Source organism: Atractosteus spatula, chromosome 10, assembly GCF_055471065.1.
Source record: "Atractosteus spatula isolate fAtrSpa1 chromosome 10, fAtrSpa1.hap1, whole genome shotgun sequence".
NCBI classification, from domain to species: domain Eukaryota; kingdom Metazoa; phylum Chordata; class Actinopteri; order Semionotiformes; family Lepisosteidae; genus Atractosteus; species Atractosteus spatula.
In genome coordinates, this window is record NC_142715.1 from 14,987,117 (window position 1) to 15,011,961 (window position 24,845).

Below are 24,845 nucleotides of genomic sequence, written 5' to 3' on the forward strand. Positions count from 1 at the left end.
TCTTTCATGATCTGGCCTCAAAGTCTTTCTCAGTTTGTTTCTTACAGGAGGTCCACCTGAAGGATGAAAGCGACAAGCTGACATTCACCAGGGAATGGACGAAGGGAGAATCATGCTGGAGCGTAGGAGGGGTCCACTCTTCCGGAGTGGGAATCCTCCTCGGAAACCCAGAGATGACGCTGGTTTCCTCCTTCTCGGTGGTGCAGGGCCAGATCCTGGTCGCAGACATCGACTGGAGGGGGCAGAAGTTGAGAGCAATTAACGTCTATGCTCCAACAGAACCCTCTATCTTGAAGGAAGTGTTTGCTGACCTGGCCAGCTGCTGCACCACCAACAGACAGGTGGTGCTTGGCGGGGACTTCAACGTTGACCGGGAGAAGGGGAGCGATGCTAGCTCGGCAGAGCTGGAGTCGCTATTTAAGAAGTTCTCCCTGGTAGACAGTTTCAGACGGTGCCGCCCTAACGACACCGGAACAACATGGAAAAACTCCCGGGGAGTGTGCAGCCGCCTGGACTACATCTTTCTGCACACAACCTGCTCCCTGGAGTTGGCGACGGTGTCCCCGGAGTGGTATTCCAACCACGAGCGCTTGACGGTGGTGGCTAACACCAACCTGCCGGCATTCAGTCGTGGGTACTGGAAGCTGAACCAGGAGATACTGGAGGAAGACGACTTCAAGGCACTGTTTCGTAAAGACTACGCGAGCTGGGTTGATCTGAGAGACGGCTACAGCTCCATGGTGGAATGGTGGGAGTCGGTGAAAGACAGGACCCGAACCCTGGCACAGACGTACAGCAGATGGAAGGCGGCCAGGGAGAGGAAGGAAGCTGCACGACTCCAGAGACAACTAGAGGAGGAGTACAGCTCGGCTAACGGGGGAGGAGCCTTCAATTCAGCCCGGGCACGGGACCTGAAGGAGAGGCTCCGCAAACTCAATCAGGTCCGAGGAGCCCAGAAAAAGAGGGTGATCCACGGCCTGAGACGGGGAGATGGAGAGGAAGTGCTGGACGAGAGCGACAAGGTAGAAGCGACCACCGCTTTCTACACGGAGCTCTTTTCAGAAAAGCAGACGGAGGTGGAGGCAGGCGAAGGCACGAGTACCGGAGGAGGTGAGGGAGGACTTGGAGGGTCCGATCGCGGCCGAGGAGCTAAAGGCGGCGCTCTTGTCCATGGAGAAAGGCAAGGTGCCAGAGCCCTTAGCAGAGACGGTGAGACGGGACCCTGGAGATACCGGGAGGCGCGGGGGAAACCCTGAAGATCTCCCAGTACGCCGACGACACGACGCTGTTCCTGAGGTCAGACAGGGGGTTGAGGAGGGCCCTGCAGGTCATGGAGCAAAACTCCAGAGCCTCGGGGTCGAAACTCAACCGCCGAAAGAGCAAACTGAAGTTCTTCGGGCCCTGGAAGCACAGGACGACGGCGCCGGAGGGTCTCGAGCTCTGCACGGAGCCCCTCAAAATACTGGGGGTTTCCTTCCAGAGCCAGGACAACGAGACCAACAACTAGACCAAGAGGATCGCCAAGGTGAACGCGAAGCTGGGTCTGTGGAAAACGCGGTCGCTGTCCTACACAGGGAAAGTGATGGTGTTGAAAGCAGACATCCTGCCGGCTTTGGTTTACCTGGCAGTGGTGTACCCGCTGCCGGCCAGACTCAGACGAGCGCTGCAAGGGATGATCTTCGGCTTCGTCTGGGGCGGCAAGTACGAGTACATCACGGATGTGTCAGCCGGTCGAGGAAGGGGGTCGAGATGTCCCACATTTCCCCATGAAACTCGACTGCATCTTCTACTGCAACCTCTGTCGGGTGCTGCGGGAGCCCATCGGACCTCAGGAGGAGGACGAAGCGCCTAGTCGCCAAATGGGGTTTCCCCATGGCGAGGGAGCGCTGGAAAGGACTTTGGGCCCTATACAGGGATTAAAGGAAAATAGCAAGTGCTAGGTTTGGAGGAACTCTGTTAAATGCTCAAATTCGCCCCCACTTGCAAAGATTGATAACGGACAATCAATCTCCGTTACGCCGTTGTTTTTTATTACATGGAGTGTTAATATGTGTGAGATGTTCCTTTTGAGATGTTTTTTTTTTTGCGGAATAAAGTATATTTTGTAGAACAAAAAAAATCTTATGACAAGGTTTTCAAGTTATCTGTTGAACTACATTCTAATAGGTGTGGTCACATTCCAGGTCATTTCTTTACGTTTTTTGTTTCTGGAGCAACTGTTTGATGAAATGTGCTAATATGTAACCTAACTCCAGTGTGAATAACTAGAAGAGGGGAGCAGCTCCATTCCAGACCAAGGGAGCTTTGAGATTGGCTGGGCCAGATCTCTCATTTGCATATCTGATTTGGAAATATAACACTAAACCCCTTCTTGCATGGATTTAACTTGCACCCAAGAGTCACCTACTGTGTATTGCTACTTATTTTTTTATGATAAGTGGTGATTACCAGTTGACAGGTTTTATTTGTTGAATTATAAATGGTTTTGTATTATCACCCTGAATGGCCTGTACTCGAGGTTTGGTAGGGTATGTGTTTTTATTTCATTTACCAAATGGAATTTTTGCTCTTTTAGTATTTGTCTAGAAGGCTTTCTGAAGTCAGGAAGCCCATTTATTTGGTGAAAAAAGATTCTGTATTAATATTAATATTTCTTATACAACATAAATAGGGTCTTCTATTAATAAAAAGATCTTGCACTTGGAAATCTTGATAAAGCTGTGTGCTTCCATACACTCGAGCAGTTTTGATGTCTAATATTTGACCTTAGGTGTGGGAATGGGTCTTTTTTGCCATTTGATTTCCAATTGATCAGCACAGTATAGAAAATAGACCCATAAAGCAACGTCAGCAGTGACAAATGTGCAAAAAGTGATCACTTGTTTTTGCCCGCTTTCAAACTGAAACCCTTTGGTGTGTTAAGAGAATGTGATAACCACTACACTGCGCAAGGTGGGAATGGGTGACTTGCAGAGAGTGTTGAACTTCAAGAAAGGACTTCTCTCAGGAATATATTTCCACATTCTGAAGAGGAGATTTTCTCCATTTCTGTAGTCTGACTTCCTCTTTTGCTAGAGAGCTGTAGAATGTGGAGTCACCTATCCAGCTCTGGGAGCAGTGTGTAGATAACAGGTTTTTTACTGCCGGATGAGCACAGTAAATTAATACAGCAGAATAAACACGCTGTGAGTATTTGAAGGGAATTAACAATCTTTACGTCTCGCCATGTTCAATGCTGCTGTCATTTCTGTAATATTGTGATTATCACGTTAATCACACATGCGCAAGATCCCCTGTTTGAAATTGGGCAGAAACAGGTGTCTTTTTATCTTCTCACATTTTGCACTCCCGCCAGTGTTTTATGGATCTTGTTTGTCTTATTGCAAGAATTCGAATTTCCTGTGTCATTCATGATCACATCAAACAGCCAGCAGATCATGTCACCTTTCAGATAGTCATTCTTCTGCTTCCTAAATTTCCTAGAGACAAGTCTTTTCAGCAGAACTGACAAACGTGGCAAAGCAACCTGATAAGACCAGGTCCTAGAAGTCACTACTCAGTCAGTTACTACTGCCGAAATGCAAGCCCTTCCTCCAGCCTGAAGACATTGATCCTACATTACTCATGAAGAAGATGTATTTACCAAACCTCAGAGAGCTGAGCTGGATCACTACCCTTCTGAATGACGTTGCAGTAACACTCTACCACTCCTCTTCGTGCACTCATGCTGGAACTTTGGGAGGCTACTGCAGACAGCAGAGGTTGGATCGTACACAGAGGTTGAAATAGCTCAGCTGAGAAAGCCTTAGACTGATGCTCTAAAGGTCCCTGGTTCAATCTGGGGTTTTGGCATTTTGTTTCGTTGCGCCATTTGTTCCTCTCTGCAATGCCCTGTGTCCAAAGTCACACTTCCCTTTCTCAGCCTGAATCCCAAACTAGAGTCTTTGTGTCCTTGAGTCCCTCTTTTACCGACACTGATGAAGTACAGAAATAACTTAACATGTTTTGCACTCCTTATGGTGTTTTATGGTGGGACCTGTATTTCTCTATGAATTTCCTTAGTGACAGCCCATTTGTTTTCAATATATTTCTGGTGACGTTATTACATCCGTCTCCCCTGGTGGCTTGTTTTCATATCCCACTTCTGACAATGACTTTTCTTATGTCACTTTGATGGGAGTACAATTGGAAAAAAAACTAAAATGTGTGTAGTTGTTTCCATATCAAACCTGTCTTCCATTTTATACAGTATTCCACAGGAGTGAATCAATTCCTTGTTTAATTTTGCAAATGACCCTGCTGTCAAAAAAACAAAATTCCCATGTAGCCAAGGAGTTGCTGAAAAGCAACTTCACTTTGATGTTTTGTGTTGTTATAACTAATTCATCTCCTTTAAAAAAATAGATTTCTGTAGAAGAAAGGTGTCTCACACTACAGTTTAAATTGTAAACAGGTCATAGAAAAAGCTCCTTAGCTCCCTGTCAGGAATCAAACCCCACTCTCCTGTATGACAGGCAGGGATTCTCACCATGGTTAAATTGCAACCGTAATAATATTGACAACATTAATAAATGCATATATAATTGAAATTGAAAACATATCTAACACAGCATCTTTTCTGATTATATACCACAATGCATTGCTGATATTTGTTGTTTGCCATTTAGGTTAAATACTGTCATGTTTTTCTCAGCAATCGTCTTTTGATGCGTAAGTATAAATAATGATAATACTATTTGAATACATACAGGTCTTAATATTATTTTGATTAAAATAGGAACAAGTTATAGGTTTATTCCATGCTGAAAAAAAGAAGAAAGAGAACACAATGTTTCGGCCGTGGAGCCTTCTTCAGGTGTGAGAGAGACAGGGCAGTAGGCAAAGGTAAAGTAGCGGGAGAACAAAGGTTGGGAAGGAGGAGGAGTGAGAGGCGGGAGCAGGGGACAGAAAGAGAGGCCAATCAAGAGGTGTGAAGTCAGAATGGGTGCAGAGAGGTGTGAAATGAAACTTCCAATGAATGGAGAAAATTTAAAAGAACAGTAGTCTGTCGTTAAGAGAAGGGAGAATGTGTGATCCTAGCTGCAGAATAATTTTAGTTTCGGTGGTCTTTCTGATGTATGAGTTCAGAAAACCGTCTTTGAGAACACAGACGGAGAGATTAGAGTGGTCGTGGCCGTCAGAGGTGAAATGAGAAACAATGGGCTTGGAGAGATCTTTAATCTTCACAGCCCTGACGTGTTCTCTGAAGCGGTCTCAGAGTCTCCTTCCTGTTTCTCCAATGTAGATGGCTGGGCATTTACTGCAAGAGATACAGTAAATAAGGTTGCTGGAGGTACAAGATGCTGTCTGGGTGATCCGGAATTGTCCTGAGGGGCCTTGAATGAGTGTGGTGGTGGCTGTGTACTTGCAAGTGATACAGCGAGCTCTGTTGCAAGGGAAAGTGCCTGGTGTGGATGGTTGTTGAGGGCGGTCAAGGGAGCTGTGAACAAGGAGGTTACGCAGATTAGGTGGTCGGCGATATGAGATGATAGGGCGATCAGAAAAGAGGGCCCCAATGGAGGGATCATCCTGTAGGATGGAAAAGTTATGGTTAATGGTCCTGGGGATAGGAAGTGTGTTAGGGTGGTAAGGAAGCACCAAAGGAATGCGGTTGTTACGGCGAGAGTTCCTGATCGGGTTGATGGTCCGGGGGGTGTTTTTGGCTCGGGCAAGGGCCCTGTCAATCACACTGCTGGGGTATCCTCTGTTGATGAAAAATGAGTACATTTCGAGGGCTTCGAGTGGACAGTTGGTAGACAAGTGGATGTCTACGGGGGTAGTTGATAGACAAGTGGATGTCTAGAAACGGAAGAGTGGTGGAAGATATGTTAACCGTATATTTGAGGGATGGGTGGAAGTTGGTGAAATGGTGCAGGAAGAACTCAAGCTGATCGTTGGAGCATGTGGCAACACCAACGCAGTCATCAATATATTGTTTGTAGAAGTCAGGGACATAGCCAGTGTAGGAAGCGAAGAAGCGTTCTTCTACCCAGCCGACAAAAATGTTGGCATAGCTGGGTCCCATTCTGGTGCCCATGGCAACTCCACTGACCTGTTGGTAAAAAAGATTATTGAAAGAGAATGTGTTCAGTGTGAGGACCAATTCTGCAAGGCGTACCAGGGTGTGGGTGGGTGGATCAAGCACTGTGCGTTTGTCCAGCGTGTGCTTGAGGGCTGTAAGGGAATGACGGTGTACAGAGATGTGATGTCCATGGTAAAAATGTGGCATTCGGTACCCTGAAATTGGAAATCATAGTTGGAGCGCGTGGTTGGTGTCTTTGATGTATGAGGGAAGATCTTCAACCAGCGGTCTCATGAGGCTGTCGAGAAAGGCTGAAATGTAAGTAGTTGGACAGTTACATGCTGATACGATGGGCCGTCCAGGGGTGTCCGGTTTGTGGATTTTGGGGAGGAGGTAAAATTGAGACACCTGTGGATGTTCCTGGGGGAGCTCATTACCGCTGATAAGAAGGGAAATGGTGGATACCACTTCCTTTTGGTAGTCAGTGGTAGGGTCCTGTTGGAGAGGGAGGTAGGCAGAAGTATCAGTTAGTTGTCTAGAGGCTTCAAAGACATATAGATCCTTACGCCACACCACAACAGCACCTCCTTTGTCCGCTGGTTTGATGATGATATCATCCCTGTTGCGGAGAGACTGGAGCGCCTGATTTTCTCCTTGGGTGAGGTTAGACCTATGTTTACTGGGTATAGAGAGTGCCTTGGGAGCTTGATTAGTGCATTGGTTGATGAAATAATCAACTGGTGGAAAACGGCCAGAGGAGGGAGTCCAACAGCTCTGTTTGGGATTAATGTTGTTAATGACATCAATAACCGGGTTGTTATCAGCTGCCTGTGAAGAGGAATTGTCAGCAAAATGTGCTCTGAGACGGATCCTGCGGTAAAAGCGGTTAAGGTCGACATTGGTCTGGGGGATGTCCAGCTTCCTTGGAACTGGTACAAAACTGAGCCCTTTGCTGAGGAGGGATCGCTCATCCTAATGTAATCGCTCATATAATTGCTCATCCTAACATGTAAATCTTTATACATGTTATTATACACATAAAGTAAACTGCATGACTAGAACCAATTCTGTTCTAATCAACCATAAGTAAGAGTAATTATAGTCAACATTTAGTTGACTAACATTTAGTTGACTAGACTAAATCAAAAGTGGGTGACTACAAAGTAACTAATAGACATTTTAGGAACAAGTACAGGTTTGTTCCATGCTGAAAAGAGAAGAAAACGCAGAGTGTCAGCTGAGGAACTGTTACGTCCCAGTGTGTGTTCTGTGTGTGTTTTTTTCCAAGTTCCACACTGCTGACCCTTGATTGTTCTCCCTTCCCCATTGGCCCACCATCACTCCACTGTTTCAGTATGATGTCATCATTAATTAGCCTCAGCCAATCAGAACACATCTTATTCACTATATAACATGGAGGCTTTCAGAAAGAAGAGGCCTTTCGTTTGATTTCGGTCCCGTTCGGTTTTGGTTATCGCTTCGCTCCTGGTTATTGCTTCGGCTTGGTTTGTTGGTTTGTTTTGCTTTGTGTGTGTGTATTTTCGTATAGCTTCGGCTTTGTTGTTTTGTTGGATTTACGTTAGTTTCTTTGTACTTTCGTTTGTTTGTGTGTTCATCCTTGTTTTTGTCATTACCTTGCCCCAGTGTTACATGTTCAACTTTTGTGTTCTTTTTGTACCCTGCTGCTATTTATTACTCTTGTTTTCCCTTATTTGTCTTCCTGGTTCACTTGTGTTTTTGTGTGAACTTTTGTACATAAGGTTAGTTTAGGTTGTTGGGTACACTTACACACTTAGTTGATTTTGTATTAGTACACTAGTTTAGTACGGGTGAGTGCCATTTGTCTTGTATGGTTTTGGGTAGTCAGTGCAGGTTAGCTAGGGTGTTGAAGACACCGAAGACCGTGTGTTTCGGGTTTTCTTTTGTAGTCAGATTAGCTTTCCCTCACTGTCATAGCCAGCTCCATTTTTTGTTTGTTATTTTCTTTCCTTTGGCACCACTCTAGTTCCTTACCCTTGTTATCATACTTCCTAGTCCCTCACCAAAACCCCCCCTGCTTCCAAAAGAATTATCCTAAATGTTACACCCTTTTTCCCCTAGACACTTGGGGTCGTAACAGGAACCTTTAACAGATGTCACATGCTGACGCAGTTACCTACTTCAACTAATAGACATTTCAGTTGACTTGACTAAGATTATGATTAAATCAAAAACTAAAGTGGTGACTAAAGCGGTGTATTTTTAAGTCACCTGACTGGATAAAACGCTTTCCACACTGACTGCAGCTGGAAGGTCTCTCTCTGGTGCGATTAGGTGCAGTGGCTCTGTAGCTAAGGATCTATACCTGTGGGTGGAAAGTTGCTGGTTCAAATCCCACAGCTGGCAGAGAAATCCTATGCTGGTGGGTCCCTGAGCAAGGCCCTTAACCACAACTACACCAGAGATGCTGACCCCTAGCTTCTCTTCCTATCTGTGGGCCTCATAGTGAGAGTGTTGTGAGAAAACAAAATCCTAATGTGAGAAAGTGATCTTATCTTATGCGCTGGTGGTGTCTTAAGGTGATTCAGTCACTAAAACTCTTCCCACGCTGACTGCAACAATTTATTTTCAAAGTTTATTTATCAAATGCACAACAACAGAGCATGCAGCAGTAGTTGCTGGCAATGAAATGTCTTTTCTGCAAGCTCACAAAAATCACAAGAATCACAGAAATCACAAAAACACAAAAATCACAAAATTGAGATTATGAAAATAAGGTTACATAATAACAGATGTAATAGAAATTGAATAAAACTCAATATGAGTAGAGCTGCTATGTGTCCATGGTGTATGCAATATATACAAGTAGTGCGGTTATGCTGAATACAGTGAAAACTGTGTGTCCATGTAGCCATTACAGGTGATTTGCTAAAGGAGCTGGAGGTTGGCTATTTAGCAGTCTGATTGCCTGGAGGTAGAAGCTCTTCCGTAGTCTGTTGGACTTGGACCGAATACTTTGGTACCGTTAACCGGATGGTAGGAGGGAAAATAGTTTGTGACTGCGATGACTGCGGTCCTTGAGAACGGACCTGGCCTTCTTCAGACATCTAGCTGAGTAGATATCCTGGATGTTTTGTAGCTCACAGCCAGTGATGAGCTGTGCTGACTTCACCACCCTCTGCAGTACTTTGCGATCCTGGGCGGAGCAGTTCCCATACCAGGCAGTGATGCAACCAGTCAGGATGCTCTCAATAGTGCACCTGTAGACGTTGGCCTGGATATGTGATGGCATGCCAAACCTCTTTAGCCTACGGAGAAAGAATAGGCGCTGCCGTGCTGTTTTGACCATGGTTTTAGTGTGGTGGGTCCAGGTTAAGTCCTCTGAGATGTTAACTCCCAGGATCTTGAAACTGCTGACCCTCTCCACTGCAGTTCCACTGATGTAGATAGGTGTGTGATCTCCTCCCTAGTGTTTTCTATTGCCTCTCTCCTGTGTGAATGCGCTGATGGGCTCTTAAGTTACTTGAAAGACTAAAACATTTCCCACACTGACTGCAGCTGAACGGTCTCTCTCCTGTGTGAACAAGCTGGTGCCTTTTTAAGTCATGTGATTGACTAAAACTCTTCCCACACTTACTGCAGCTGAATGGTTTCTCTCCTGTGTGAGTGCGCTGGTGGGCTCTTAAGTTACTTGATTTACTAAAACTCTTCCCACACTGACTGCAGCTGAACAGTCTCTCTCCAGTGTGAGTGCGATTGTGGGCTAATAAGGCACTTGAGACTCTAAAACTCTTCCCACACTGACTGCAACTGAATGGTCTCTCTCCTGTGTGAATACGCTGGTGTCTTTTTAAGTAGTATGACTGACTAAAACGCTTCCCACACTGACAGCAGCTGAATAATTTCTCTCCTGTGTGAATGCCCTGGTGGACTATTAAGGTTCTTGACTGACTAAAACTCTTCCCACACTGACTGCAGCTGAATGGTCTCTCTCCTGTGTGAATGCGCTGGTGGACTATTAAGGCACTTGAGTCTCTAAAACTCTTCCCACACTGATTGCAGCTGAATGGTCTCTCTCCTGTGTGAATACCCTGGTGTCTTTTTAAGTTGTGTGACTGACTAAAACTCTTCCCACACTGACGGCAAGTGAAATATTTCTCTCCTGTGCGAAGGTTTTTTGAAATGCTAGACTGACAAAAATGCTGCTCATCCCTGTGTTGTAATGGTAGTTTGTCCACTCCATCTGAGCAAGGCTTTGAGTGATTCTTCCTCATTGTCTGATCATGCTGGGGTTTCTTATTCTGCAAATCCTTCATGGAATGATTTTGCTCTCTGTTCTGAAACTGAGATTTGTTTTCTCCATCGTGTCCTTCAGTGTGCAGCTCAGCAGTCTGAATCACCTGGGGCTCCTTCTTCAGCTCTGCGGGGTCAATCAACTGGGGCTCCATGTCCTTATCTGTAAGATTAAACTCACTCAGTTCTTCTTTGAGCTCTTGTACAGAGACACAGTAAAGTTCATTACAACCTTGTGACATATTGTTCATGTCCTGATTATTAATCTTCTCTGTAAAAGTATCACATACTAAGAGTCCAGGTGTCCCACTCTCAGGCTCCGTCTTCATCATGGGCACCGAGTCCAGATCCTCCACACTCTGTCTGCTCTCTGTGTGCTGCTCACTGAGTGTCTCTTTCCCTTCTGCAGCAGTGATCTCTGTCTCCTGCATCAGACTGGAGCTCCACTCCTCCTCCTCACTGTGCTGCTGTTCAAGAGGAGCCCTTTCCCCAGCATCAGGGAGAACACTGGCCTCTGAGCCTGAAAACACAGGACAAGAAGACAAGACCTTTATTATAATAATAATAATAATAAACTTTATTATACAGATGCAGCCATTCAAAATGCACGGTACAAACCTGTACTGCAGTACGTGATTGGCTGGCCAAAATGACCGACGGGCACTCATGGTGCATTAGTCGGTAGTGAAAAGATTTAATCATTTAATCTCTTTACTGTGCACATTTTAATCCGCTTAGTATTGAATATTTATAGGAAATTTTACCGCTAAAGGGAAATTTTAGTAGCTGAGCATAAAAAGAAGAGGAGCATAACACATCTGAAGGTAGACAGATAGATAGAAGGTCATAAATGATATTAATTTAGGAACATACAGTAGGCTAGTCAAACGTTCTGAGGTCAAATTCTTCCAGGACAACGGCATCGAAATTTTTTGGCGCGCCCTCTCTTTAAAGCCCTGGCCAAATATGAAGACAGTACGTACAGTTATAATTCAAACTGAATTAAAAACTACACATCCCAGTTACCATGGTGGTGCATGTGATCATTGCGTTTAACCAATGAAACAGGGTGAAAAATCAGTCACATGACTTTGGGGCTGAGTTTCGAAAGCTTAATCTATCAGCAACAAAGCGAAATCTATACGATAGGCTACCTCAAACTGTCAGTTACATGACTGTGTACATCGCTTAAGCCACTCCTATTTGGCATTTTAGTTATGGAGGCAGGAAGACGCACCCCCCCTCCCCCTCCCTCTGGGTGCCTGACTTGTCGCCATCTTTAACCGTTCCGTTTCCGAATCACAGTAGGTACACGTACAAAAATTAGGTCATCCCAGATACAATACATATAGATTTTTGTGGTAAGAGGGAGCAAAACATCAGTATTTACCGCTAGTAATTAGTGTGAGATTTATAGTTGAAATCTGAGCCTAAATATAAAGTTAAAATCTCGACAAAGCAATGTAGGAAATACGCACACAGAAATACACAGAGAAAATAAATCCTTTCTGACATCTAAAATCAGTTTCGATCAAGGTCTCCAAAATGAACAAGAAAACATTTTCAGAGAGCAATTACGCTGTGTTTATTTAGAATAAGTGATTTATGAGCAATCTAATTTCTTATTCGTTTAAAACAGTGAAATGTCAGCTGCAAAAGATCGCACCAGAGACAGCACTATCTCTGCCACTCACAGACGTTCAGGAAAGGGTGAATGAAGTCATGTCAAGTACAATACTTCGGTGATCAATAATAACAGTTGAAGGACAAGAAACAAAAGATAGTGAAAACTGAAGCTTTTTAAGGCTAAAACTAAAATTCTTCCTACAAATTAAGGCAAATATAAATTCAGGACATTAAAGTGCTAGAGGTGTAAAAAATACAAAATAAACATGAGCAAAAAGTTTTAGAAATGGAGCAGGTGTTACTTTGAAATAAACAAACAGAAAAAAGCCATGACTATACATAGTGCAGAAGAGGGATGCAGGAACACTTGCTTAGATATACAAAAAATCACAATAAAGTGTATATTACAAAAGAACATGCAAACATGTTCATGAACATGTACGTCCATTTCCCTTTGGGATCAATAAAGTCTTATCCATCTCTACACATGAAACAGAGTGAGGAATCAGAAACTTAGCACGCATAAAAAACAGCAATTCTGTCAGTGAGATCCAAATGAATTAATAGCAAACATGGTTTCATGGAGGGCTTCTCAGATAGTTGGGCATTCAGGTAGATTGCCAGGCGAAAGGATCTGTAAATATATTTTGTTAAAGCAAGTCAGTTTTTCGCAACACATAAAAGGCATTTTTCCAAGAAAGTTTAGCCTGTGTCACAAATGAAACCACTAGATAAAGACAAATATAGAAATCTAAAGATTTTTTTATTCAATGTTGGTAGCAGGATGAACTGTCAGGTTGAGCTAAGTGTATATTTTGTCGCATAGTTGCTGCAAGATATTAACAGTGAAAAAAGGTATTTAGAAATGAGTCATTTCAAGAAGAAAAATTTCAGAATAATTGTAAATCTAACAGGATAGAGAAAGCACAGAAAATAAGCAGTTAGATTGATCAGATTAGTATGAAAAGTCATTTAGCAAAGAGGGAATGAGAAGAGTGACAAAGCAATAAAGCAATACAGTAGATGTAAAAACAGTTATAAGGACCACAGATCACAAAGTAAATACATAAAAGAAAGACAAGCAGTTAGAAGTGCTACCACAATTAGAAAATGAAGCAGATACAGACACTAAGTCTTCTGAAAAAGGTTTTGAGGTTAGATTTAAATGCACTCAGGGTAGGTGACTGATATCACTGGGGATACAAATCCAGAGCTCTGCGGTGCAGCTAGAGAAGGTCCTGTCACCCACAGAATGTAGATGTTCTTGAGGACAGCGAGAAGACCAGAGTCAGACGGACAAAGGTGGGGAGTAGACAGATAATAAGCCAGATAGGTACTGAATGAGGATGAGGATTTTGAAGTTGACTCGAAACCTGATAGGAAGCCAGTGCAAGGACAGGCGTAATGCATCCCGATCAGGATTCTCGCTGTCAAATTCTGAACATATTAAAGATGCTCAGTGTGGATTTAATTTCCCCAGTGAACAGGATGTGCATTTATTAATTCTAGAAAAAAAATGGCTTTCTTGATTTCTCTAGTTCCTAGTTTCTCTAGTTCCCTTTAAAATAAACTATTATTCCACCATGCAGAGTATTACATGGCCAGTATTTACATATGATATTTGTGATTTAAAGAAATTAACACAAGCAGCTTTTGAGGGGTTAAGTGTTGGCTGAGTTATTGCAGGATATAAGACTAGAGATGTTGGTAGGAAAAAGATAATTTGAGGAAAGCTGAGGAATACACTGATAACAAGAACACTTCCTGATGGGGTTAGGCATACTTTTGATGAAGATGATGAAGTTAACAGACTGTATGTTTACATAGATACTGAAATGAGGATTGTATTTTAGATTTTGTGTAGTTGCTAGCATTAAACTGTGTGTTGGATGCACATGAATTGAAGGAATGGACAAACATAGCTGATGCGGATCCACAGAGCCAGCATCTTAAGATTTGTATATTTAGAGGCAATTTGTTGAAATAACTAACTAGGTATGGCTATTGATGTGCAAGAGAGGTGGAAAGGCTGTTTCCTTAAGCCAGCCCTATAAAATAATTTATCCTCAGTGAGATGCTGCCATCTCACAGTGGGTTTCTAACACTGTGTATAGTTCCATCCACACAGTGCCTTTACTTCCATCCATTTTCTAATCTCTTTATCCAGTACAGACGATTTGGAGCCTATCCCAGTAAGCAACGGACACAAGGCAGAATACACCCTGGACATAGCGCAAGTCCATCACAGGACAGACAGACACAAACACACATAACCAGGGCCAGTTTTCCCATAAGCCAATTAACCTACCAGTATGTTTTGGAGTGAGAGAGGGAATCATTAAAATAAATACAGCTTTTTAGTGTAGATTACACTTTCCTAAAATGTATTTAAAAAATAAAAATGATTACAATCTAATCTTCCCACGTTTGATCCCAAAATCCCATGAAAAATAAATCTAAACGGGGAGAAAGCTATGCTGATAGTTTATTAAGATACTTAAAAGACAAAGATAACCATTTATGTTGCATTTGTCTGATTGTATCAAAAAGACATTTAATAAAACTGATAATTCTGGTCCCAAAGTCTGATTGCCTGACACACATTCGAAGAAGTCCTATATTTTCTAATATACGCACATCCCGGAATTTTGACTTCACTGTGTGATGAAGAAATTTTAAAGACTACTTCTTAGCGTAGATAAAAAAAGCTTGGATTCTCATGTACAGTATCTGATACACATATCTTTTTCTGTTGTCTTTGTTGATCTCTTGAGGATCCTTGTGATATTTTGAGCTCTTGTTATAAAAGTGTTGCAGTTTAAATCATTTTCGTTGTTAGAAATTATGAAACGCTCTGTTAAAAGCAAGGGAGTTTTTATGTCTGTCATAGTAAAAGAAAATGCCCGACGAACTAGGGATTTGGCAGTTTTTCAGTGCTTGTACAATCGATGGAAATGTTCAAATAAATGTGCTAAAGAAATAAACCAAAAAAGTCATTTATTCCTTTATCATATTGTCTAGCTAATGTCCCATTCTTGTTAGTTAGATCAACGAAATGCTGTGGTGTTACTTTTTGTCGATGAAAAAATAAAAGTATTTTCATTTAAAATGATGGTTACAAATAATGTGGACCAGCGTAATACTTTGAGTTTACAGCTTATCCAAGGTCATTCATTAATACTATTAGTGATATCTTCGGTAAAGGCTTTGATGCATAAAATATTTCTGCATAATTAAAATATTTATGATAAAGGTTGTGTTGTGTACTTTTGCCCAACTAAACAATCTTGCATTCATAAAATATACCAACTTTTTAATGACTGATGATTAACATGCTGTAATACACAGTTTAAATTTAAAAGCTCAAATGCTGTACATGAGAGTTAACCTTTAATGGCTCCTCCTGGCGGTTTTACAAGGTGATTCCGGATACTTTCCGATATGACGTCATATGACACGTTACACTGCATCATACCGTGTTTTGATGCGACACGCCCACCATGTTGTACCATGGTGTACCTCACGCGTTTTGAATGGCTGCATCTGTATATAGAACCTTCAAAGGTGGCTGTGAAAGGAAGATGCTTTGACAATATGCTGCACATATGGGTCCAATGTCAGGTCTGAGTTAAATATCATCCTCGGGTTTTCAATTTAGACTGAAGCTCAAGTACAGAACTATCTACGGATAGGTCTAGAGCATTGGTTTTACAAAGTTTGTGGGTGGTGCCAATAAGCATGACTCTAGTCTTGTCACAGTTAAGATGAAGGAAATTCTGACTCACATAGGTTTTTTATGTCGGAGATGCAATTCGATAAAATAGAGAAAGCCACATCAGTATCAGGTTTGGTATGGACGTCTAGGTGAAAATCATCAGCATAGAAATGACAGTTGAGGCCATGTGACCTTAAAAGCTGACCAAGTGGACACATGTAAATGCTGAAAAGTAAAGGGTCGAGTATTGAGCCCTGAGTTTTAACACGAGCTTCGAGTTGTGCTCAAAAGGAAGTAATATCCACACAAAAAGTACTAGCTTAAAATTTAAATTTCAGATAGCAAAGACGTTATTTAGCAGTGAAGAGATAAGGGAGAGACCTGGGAAGTGAGATGATAATATAATTTTTTTGTTTTTGTATTTTGCAAACTATGCAGTCTAGTGTCTTGAAGTTAGCTTTGCACCTAAATATTTAAAGATGCTGCCTGTTCTTGGTCAGTAAGGTAAAGGGCATGTATTTGGTAAGCTGGTTGTACGCCCAGAACGTGAAAAGAACTAACTGTTGTCTACTCTGCAACTTAGATATAATTAATCGGCACTAGTTATCATGCAGCATGAACATCAATATAAGTACAAAGAGGAAAAAAAGCAAGACAAGAAAAGTTAAATTGTATCACTGTTTTTATTGTAATTTAAACTATATACATGGACATGCTAGTACAGTGACAGATGAGTTGTTTAAGATAAGATTACTTTATTAGCCCTATACAATTTCTTGCATTAGGAATTTATCTTTTCACATACACTAGCTTGTTCTCCATGAGACAAGCAGATAGGGAGAGAAGCTTGGGGTCAGAACGCAGGGTCAGCCATTGTACAGCACCTCTGGAGCAGTTGGGGTTAAGGGCCTTACTCAGGGGCCCAATGGAGTAGGATTCCTCTGCCGGCCGCAGGATTTGAACCTGCAACCTTCCAGCCACAGGCGCAGATCCTTAGCCACAGAGCCACTGCTCCATTTAAGGATGGTGTTCTGATTATATGCAATTTTGGATATAAATGCGAGTATGCTGTATAAAATGCGAGTCTACTGGAATAATATCACAACTACATTACACATAACGCTGCACGCTACATTTAACACTGCACTGACACTGAGAGGTTAATAGAGACACACTGACTGGACACTAAAGTACACTAACATTGCACTGAGAGAGAGAGGGGTTAATACAGACACAATGACTGGACACTGTAGTACAATAACACAGCACTGAGAGAGAGGGGTTAATGCAGACTCACTGACCGACTGGACACTACAGTACATTAAGATTAAGACTGCATTGAGAAGAGGAGGACCGGAGGACTGAAATACTTAAACCGATTAAAATTGTTATATACACAATCATCAGTAAATATATAAAAAGCCAATACGATGTAAAAACAATATCTATACGTTTTCTTTCCTAATGACGTTGTATTTATTCACTGATTCAGTGAAACAATTGCTGAATCTGAACGAGGTGTTTATTACCGTAACCAGACAAAACAGTTCAGTTTCCAGTAAAGAATCCCGTTGCTACAACACACAAGTCTTTCCCACTTCACTCTGCATCTCTCCACTATACTCTCACCAGTGAGGAAGTTAAAGACACTGTTTTTAAACTCGCACAGATCCCGACTACATACAAGTCACCACACTGACCTGACAGCTCTAGTTTCGTGTCCATTTCTTCTTTTATTCCTGCAGTCACTTCACAGGGAAGCGTGTATCCAACATGATCTGTCGGTCCCTGATATCCTTCTGCTCCCGACTCCTTCTCCCACAGCTGCAATCTCCACTTCAAGCTCTCGTTTTCCTTCTTCAGTTGCGCCATTTCACTCCCGACACTGTCCTCCACACACTGTGTGATTTTAAACACGGCCCGTCTCACCAGGATCTGGGAGATATTGCGGAGTTTGTCTTGAAACTCGTTCTCGGAGTCAGACATCCTGTTTCCAAAAACTTCTGACACTTCATACACGATCGATTTGAGCAAAACGTGCATGAAAGAGTCAAGCTGGGTTTGCAGATTTAACAAGCACTCCGCCATCCTTCTTCAGAGTCGGTCAGAAACAAAGGCTGACTTCCGAAGTTTAAACAGAACAACTTATTTTTTATTCTTCACAGATCCTGTTGTCAGGGCTGTGCTCTGTTCAAGCATAAACACAGTCGACAAGACGTTACGTATTCAGAACCTGAAGTTATTTTAAAGAAAAACAACAACTTTCTTTATCTAAAGAAAATTATTCCGTCACCCACACGTGGTTGAAGTACATGCAGGTCGCGTAGTATAATGACGTCATTCGTTAGCGCGGCCGCAGCTTCAAAACAATAGAGAAGCGGAGCTGAGAAAGAGGAGTTTCTTCAGCCGGATATAAACTTTTCTGCACCTCCTAGCGCCACCTAGTCAAGAGGAGTGAATCACCTGCGACCTTCGCCGTTCGTAACGGAACAGATGGATTTTTTTGCCCTTCCACAACCATCCTCCCCAACGAAAACTTCTCAAGTGGATTTTTTCAATTGGATTTTTATCTCCCTATGCAGGTTTTTGGTTAAAGAAAAAAAAATGGTGCCGTTCTCTTGCCAACTGGCAGAATTTCTTCTGCACTTATAAGCAAGATTTCTATTTCATATTTCACAAATTGTTAGAAATTCTCGAAAAACAAGTGGTTCCAAGAAAGGAAATAAATACTTGCATTTAACAAAATCAAGCCATATGTGGTCGTCCTTCTGTATGACAAGACAGGAAGAAAGACACCTCAGGACTTCGGACACAGGATCTCCTGTTTATTTAGAGAAGGTTTAACCATCTGTCAGTTTTCATGTCCAAGGAGCTCAATTTGCATTCCGTGTACAACAGCATGTCTTCTACACCCGCCACTGAAGCACAGCACGGGCTCAGCATCTTGACATCTCCCAAACAGAGACACACAGAGACCTTTTGGTGGGATTGTGGCTCACAAGAGGAGAAGAGACAATTTCCAGAACAGGATTTGTTACATTTGAGTATCGTGAACACAAATCAGTGCCCGCTTGTATTTCTGTGTTTTTTTAAATTTTACAGAAAGTTTAAATGTGACTTTGAAGGCATTATAATATTCACAACCTTGGCAAAAAATGGTTGTCCATAATTGTTGTTTATGTTTGATTAACAGACAAAATATGACAACCCCTCTACTGAGCATACAGTACGTTGTACAGTACGTTGATTAAACGCATACCTTAGATGTATAAATGTGGTCCGTAATTGGTCTAGAATGAAATTTTAATATACGTATATCATTATACGTCAATTACACATCTCTGATTATACAGTATGTCCATTATACATAAATGGTTGGAGTTTTATTATACGGATACATTTAAAGGACTATTATACCTATATAGTTAAAGGTCTATTATACATCAAAGATAGGTCTCATAGGTGTAGAAACTAGTAAATCAAGCCAATGATTTGGTTTAGAAATTTATTCTGAGAATACATAATTATTCACCCCTGAAAAATATATAGTTCAAATTATGCATTTTATACAATATTGTAATAAACAAATGGCTAATCATCATAAAAAACACAAGTATTAAACTTCAGCTACAAATTCTGGTAACATGGCAATATATATATAGTAATGACAAACAAACTAATTACATGAACACTCAAAACCACATTTTGATTCAAATATAAGTTTTAAAAATTACAACTTCTATATTTCCACAAAAATATTATTAATGTAGCACAAATGCTACTTTCTAATAAAGACAAAAAGAAACTGTTTGTTTTGTGTCTCATGGCGATCCTCCTCTCGATCCTAATGAAATGTTTAATATGATCCCTCGAGAAAAAAAGGTGTCAATATCCGCCTGGAATGATTGATGCTCCATCAAACATTTTGTAATATCTCCGGAAGCTCATACTGTAGAAACCTGATTCATGGCTTAAATTCAAGGTAAACAAGACTAAGGAAACGAGTTGAAAACTTGATGTCGAACTGTGATTTAAATCACCCAAAACATTGCACAACATCAGGCAGAATGTGCCAGAAACAAATAGCTCAGTTGGTAGAGCAGAGGACTGTAGTGGAAATAGTGAAGTATCCTTAGGTTGCTGGTTTGACTCTGGCTTGGAGGAATGTGCTTCTTGTGTACTTCAATCAAAGAGTTGAAATAGCAATTTTTTTCACTCAGACGTTGATCAAAAGCTCAATAAACCACGAAGCAGAGGCTCTTGTTCCGAATTCAACTCCCGTCTGATTGTCTTGTTTTGGCCAAAATCTGATCTTTGAATTCAGGGACTACTGTCTGCTTTGTAATTCAAAAGTATATACAAATGTCACGATTTTTTTTGTAGATATAAAGGTGTTCTCTGTTTTCAAAGGATAGGTACTTAATTGGCATAATGATTTGGTATTGATTTTGTATCGTTGTATTATAAAGTTTGTGCTTTCTGTGTTTGTATCGTATTGTGAACTTATTTTTTAAACAAATGCTTACAAAGGCAAACAAAGCCCACATCTGTTTATACCAGCGGTGAATTGTACATTTTTATTTACAAGCTACTCTGCACTTCTGGGAGTGTAACAGGTTCGATATAAAGTGGCAAAAATATAAAAGGGGAAAATACCCCAGACTGCGTGTAAAGCCCTCGTTGTGACTGTTTTAGATAAAATGGCGTACTATGCACGAAATGTTGCAGAAACACAATCTGATATTTTAAGAATTATTATTTTAATAATTTGATAAGTATGAGGCCCCGGATCCAAATATTCAGTTCTGAATTTTTTAAGTGATATCTTCCCTTCCTCTCATGGAAGTCACACTTTCTTTAGTAAATCTTTACTCGATTACAGGCACCCCAAACAGTTCTTAAGGGAGAAATCGAAGCCTATTTGACTTTCTGCTAATCACATTGAAGTGTTCACGAAGCATTTCCCTGCCCATCATGTGCCCGCAAGCCGGTTTCTCCGTTTTCTTCTTTCTGTCGTTGTCAGCGAGCACAAGACAGGAAAAATGCAAGAGAGGGAAAAGCTGTCAGGAGTGGGATTTGAACCCATGCCTCTATTCAGAGACCAGAACACCCAAGCAATGGAAAGAGAGGAGTCCTTGAGTCTGGCGCCTTAGACCACTCGGCCATCCTGACGAGGTATGTAAGTTGGTGTGTTAAAAGGACCAGTAGTTCACAAAAGTGAGAAATGCTTTGCTGGAGAAGCGCCACGTTGCCTTTTGTTGCCTAAACGGATCGCGGAAATCAAATATTCGGATCGATTCAGAGTGTGCTTTACAGCCTTTGTGTAATATTTTAAATTGTTTTAAAAAAGTGTGTACTGTGTACTACGTTTAGGACTAGTTAGTGTGGTAGAATATGGAGATCATCTCCAGCTCTGAGCTCAACTGCAACAACAAGTCGTGCTGAACAAAGTCAGAGTTCAGCTGAACCTTTGCTCAGTGTGGTGCTCAGGACTCAGGAGTATTGTTGTGGTTACTCTGTTCAGTAAGTTAAAATGCAGGACACGTTAAAATCGGATTATTACTGTGTCTCTGTCCAGTTTGTATATAACCGAATGTTTAAAAGATACCAGTAAGGACACACAACTACTAATGCGGTACTTATTGGAAATAGTCCCAAAACAAGTACGTCCGGCAGCTGGTAGACCCCTGTAATAATTTTGCAGTGACACTTTAAAGATTTACACTCTATTTAAATATTAATTTACTAAATTTCAGTTCTCTTTTCTCACACTCCCTAGCATAACTGAACTCTCACTCTCGCATACAAAAGGCTTTACATGCATTAGCTGTGATACAGATTCTAATAAAGACAGAATGAAACAGTTTGTTTTGTGTCTCATGGTGATCCTCTTCTCGATCCAAATGAAATGTTTAATATGATCCCTCGAGAAAGAAAAGGAGTTAATTTCCGCCTGGAATGATTGATGCTCCATCAAACATTTTGTAATATCTCCGGAAGTTTATACAGTAGAATCCTGGTTTGTGGCTTAAATTCAAGGTAAACAAGACTAAGGAAACGAATTGGAAACGATGTCGATCTGGGATTTAAATCATCCGGAACATTTCACTACATTGGACAGTATGTGCCAGAGAGCAGCTCCCGACATCTGTTGATAGCTCAGTTGGTAGAGCAGAGGACTGTAGCGGAAACAAGAGGGAATTCTTAGGTTGCCTGTTTGACTCTGGCTCGAAGGAAGGTGCCCTTTGTGTATTTGATTCAAACAGTTAAAATAGCTGATCTTTTTTTACTCAGACTTTGATCAAAAGCTCAATAAACGACGAAGCAGAGGCTCTTGTTCCGAATTCAGCTCATGTCTGATTGTCTTGTTTTGGCCAAGATCTGATCTTTGAATTCAGGGACTACTCTGTCTGCTTTGTACAGTAATTCAAAAGTAGATACAAATGTCACATTTTTATTGTAGATATAAAGGTGTTCTCTGTTTTCAAAGGATAGCTACTTAATTGGCTTTATGATTTGGTATTGATTTTGTATCGTTGAATTATTAACTTTGTGCTTTCTGTGTTTTTATCGTATTGTGGACTTATTTTTTAAACAAATGCTTATAATGGCAGATACGGCACACATCTCTTTATACCAGCGGTGAATTGTATATTTGTATTAAGTAGAAGCTACTGCGCACTTCTGGGAGTATAACAGGTTCGATATAAAGTGGCAAAAATATAAAAGGGGAAAATACGCCAGACTGCTTGTAAAGGCCTCGTTGTGACTCTTGTTTTATTGTTGAATACGGCGTACTGTGCACGAAATGTTGCAGAAACACAATCTGATAGTTAAATAATTATTATTTTAATAATTTGATAAGTATGAGGCCCCGGTTGCAAATATTCAGTTCTGATTTTTTTAAGTGATATCTTCCCTTCCTCTGGTTGCGATCCAAAAAGCCTCAGATGCACAGTCTGACAGCAACCAAACCAGAATGGATTCTGCTGGGAGCCAGACGGAGCTATTCTTGAGCAATTGTTTCTTTTTTTCACGCTGTGATCCAAAGAGCCTCAGACGCACAGCAACCAAACCAGGATGGATTCTGCTGGGAACCAGACTGAGCTCATTCTCATTCCCTGTGCTGAAAACAGAATCAGCTCTTCGCCGAGCACTGTCTACCGCTGCTGGATTGTACTCTACGTCCTGCTGCTCCAGCAATTATTTTGACGAAAGACAGATCACTTGTGCGCTTTTAACCTTCTCGCAGCTACAGGAGAGACTGAAGCTGGCGATATAAAGGCACGCGCTGGTACACCTTCTCTAACTTTCACAATCGCGATAAACATTTTTTTAAGACCTTTGAAAAATCTAGATATAGATATAGATAAAACTAGATTAAAAAACATGAGCTTTATCGGTTTTTACATTAATCGATTTTGAATCAAATTTGATCTTTTTACATTGCATTTTACGTTGAAATGTAGCATGCATACCTAATCCACCAACAGACAGAGCAATATTTTACGTTGCCTTCCAGAGCTTCCAACGTGTGATGGATTTGTATGGGTGTCTGTATGATACCACTACAGCACTGGCGCAGGTGCAAAATCCACTTTCACACGACTTTTTCAGTGTCTTCTCTCTCAAATGGACCGAAGCACAGGAGCCAATATTAGAGAAAACGACAAGTGTTTAAACAGAGGATGTCCCAATGTCTGGGACAACGCATTGTGATTTTGTATAAACGCAAATGGTTTCTCACTTAAAAGCCAACAATATTCTTTTTCTCCCTGGCGCTAATAAGCTACCACACATGCAAGCTGCTGTGTGAAAGAAAATTCATATGTCCATAGGAAGGCAGAATAAAATCCAGAACTGTGTTGGTGATATCGATAAACAGGGCTCATGTTCACAACAAAACTTTACTGTATAAAAAGTTAAAATTCGTAAATATATTTGTTTTATTATGGCTTTGTCATTTACTGTAGTTATTCAGGAGAACATTATGTTAATCGTATAGATGAAACGTTTAATATATTCAGGTGGGTAGCTACGTCAGCATGCGTATCTGCAAAGGAACAAGTAATATTGTAGGTTTATTCCATGCTGAAAAGAGAAGAGAGAAAACAAACCTGAAGAAGGTTTCACAGCTGAAACGTTGTATTTTCTCTCTTCTCTTTTCAGCATGGAATAAACCTATTACTTGTTCCTTTAATATATTGTTCGGTTTGACTCAAAATGCTTTACTACTACAAGAGAGAATTATAGTATGGAGGATGAGACACATTTATGATTTCTTGGAAGAAAATGGTTTTTTCTTTGCATTTGAAATGAATCGAAACTTTAGCGCGACACACAAACCCTTTGTCTTTTTTACAGATATAATATTTTTAAACAGACAAGTATAGAAAACGTTTTTTTTTACTAAGCAATTTTGGCCGGGGGCGATGTATTACTAGTAGTGGCGCTGAGGTCACTATGGTGCAGTTGAGCACCGTAAGATTAGGGCCAGTGACGTAATGTATAACGCATCTGACTTCGGAACAGAAGATTGTAGGTTTGACTCCTGCCTGGCTCATGTTGCTTTTTTAACACGGTACTGTCTGAAGATCAGCTCCTGGTCTGAGCTCAATAGCAATGCAAAACTGTGCGTAACAAAGCTGGCGAGCAGCTGAACTTGTGCTCAGTAGTCAGTACGGTGCTGAGGGTTCAGTACTGGCGTTGTTCTAATTAGCACGAACTGCAATGGCTCTGAATCTGACCATTTCTATGGAAGCCCGTTTCCGCCAGGGAGTAAAAATAAAAACGCGCTATGGTATCTCAGAATTCCAACTTAGTAACTGAGAATTGCGACTTTAAAACTCAGAATTCTGACTTTATACCTCGTAATTGCGACTTTATATCTCACATTTGCGACCTCGAAATAACCCATATTTCATTGTCTGTCCTTTTGTTATTGTAACGGATTCGGGTTCCAGGGCTTGTGCCCTTGCCGCTCCCACTCTAGTTCATGCCTCACTGTATTGGCTCGAACCCAGGCCTTGCCAGCTGAGCTAAAGGAGAGTTTCTTTTTAAAGTAAAAAAGGACATACAATGGAAATATGTAAAAAGTATAAGTTTCAGCTTTTATAATTGTGAATTCTTCTGGATGTGAAGTGTCTATTTCTGTATCTTATTTCATATTCT

General features: G+C 41.3%; 2 protein-coding genes and 2 non-coding genes across 4 annotated transcripts in view; 1 reads left to right on the forward strand and 3 right to left on the reverse strand.

Annotated features, from left to right (window-relative positions):
• The first annotated feature begins 2,555 nt into the window (after positions 1-2,555).
• On the forward strand, positions 2,556-2,613 carry LOC148825418 (U7 small nuclear RNA). The gene has a single exon (XR_016093270.1). It is a non-coding gene; the product is annotated as a U7 small nuclear RNA (small nuclear RNA).
• A 6,043-nt stretch (positions 2,614-8,656) lies between these two features.
• Positions 8,657-24,845, reverse strand: part of LOC148825419 (uncharacterized) — a 244,459-nt gene continuing 228,270 nt past the window's right edge. The window contains exon 4 of the mRNA XM_088926312.1: positions 8,657-10,055. Coding sequence (XP_088782438.1) covers positions 9,517-10,055 — 539 coding nt within the window. The 3' untranslated portion in view covers positions 8,657-9,516. The remainder of the gene's footprint in view (positions 10,056-24,845) is intronic.
• On the reverse strand, positions 10,394-18,013 carry LOC148825420 (uncharacterized). Its single transcript, XM_088926232.1, has 3 exons — positions 17,375-18,013; positions 10,624-10,853; positions 10,394-10,496 (listed from the first exon to the last, which is right to left on the reverse strand). Exons 1-3 carry the CDS (start codon positions 17,760-17,762, stop codon positions 10,473-10,475), a joined length of 642 nt encoding a protein of 213 aa, XP_088782358.1. The 5' UTR covers positions 17,763-18,013; the 3' UTR covers positions 10,394-10,472.
• Positions 20,736-20,846, reverse strand: trnal-caa (transfer RNA leucine (anticodon CAA)). Its single transcript has 2 exons — positions 20,809-20,846; positions 20,736-20,781 (listed from the first exon to the last, which is right to left on the reverse strand). It is a non-coding gene; the product is annotated as a tRNA-Leu (tRNA).

Bases quoted from the DNA above. Each gene is read 5' to 3' on its own strand.
- LOC148825420 (XM_088926232.1), bottom strand. From the start codon at position 17,762: ATGGCGGAGTGCTTGTTAAATCTGCAAACCCAGCTTGACTCTTTCATG. The intron at 10,854-17,374 runs GTCAGTGTGGTG...CTGTGTTTTCAG, and splicing joins CACGAAACTAGAGCTGTCAG to GCTCAGAGGCCAGTGTTCTC. The intron at 10,497-10,623 runs GTATGTGATACT...TTAATCTTACAG, and splicing joins GTGGGACACCTGGACTCTTA to ATAAGGACATGGAGCCCCAG.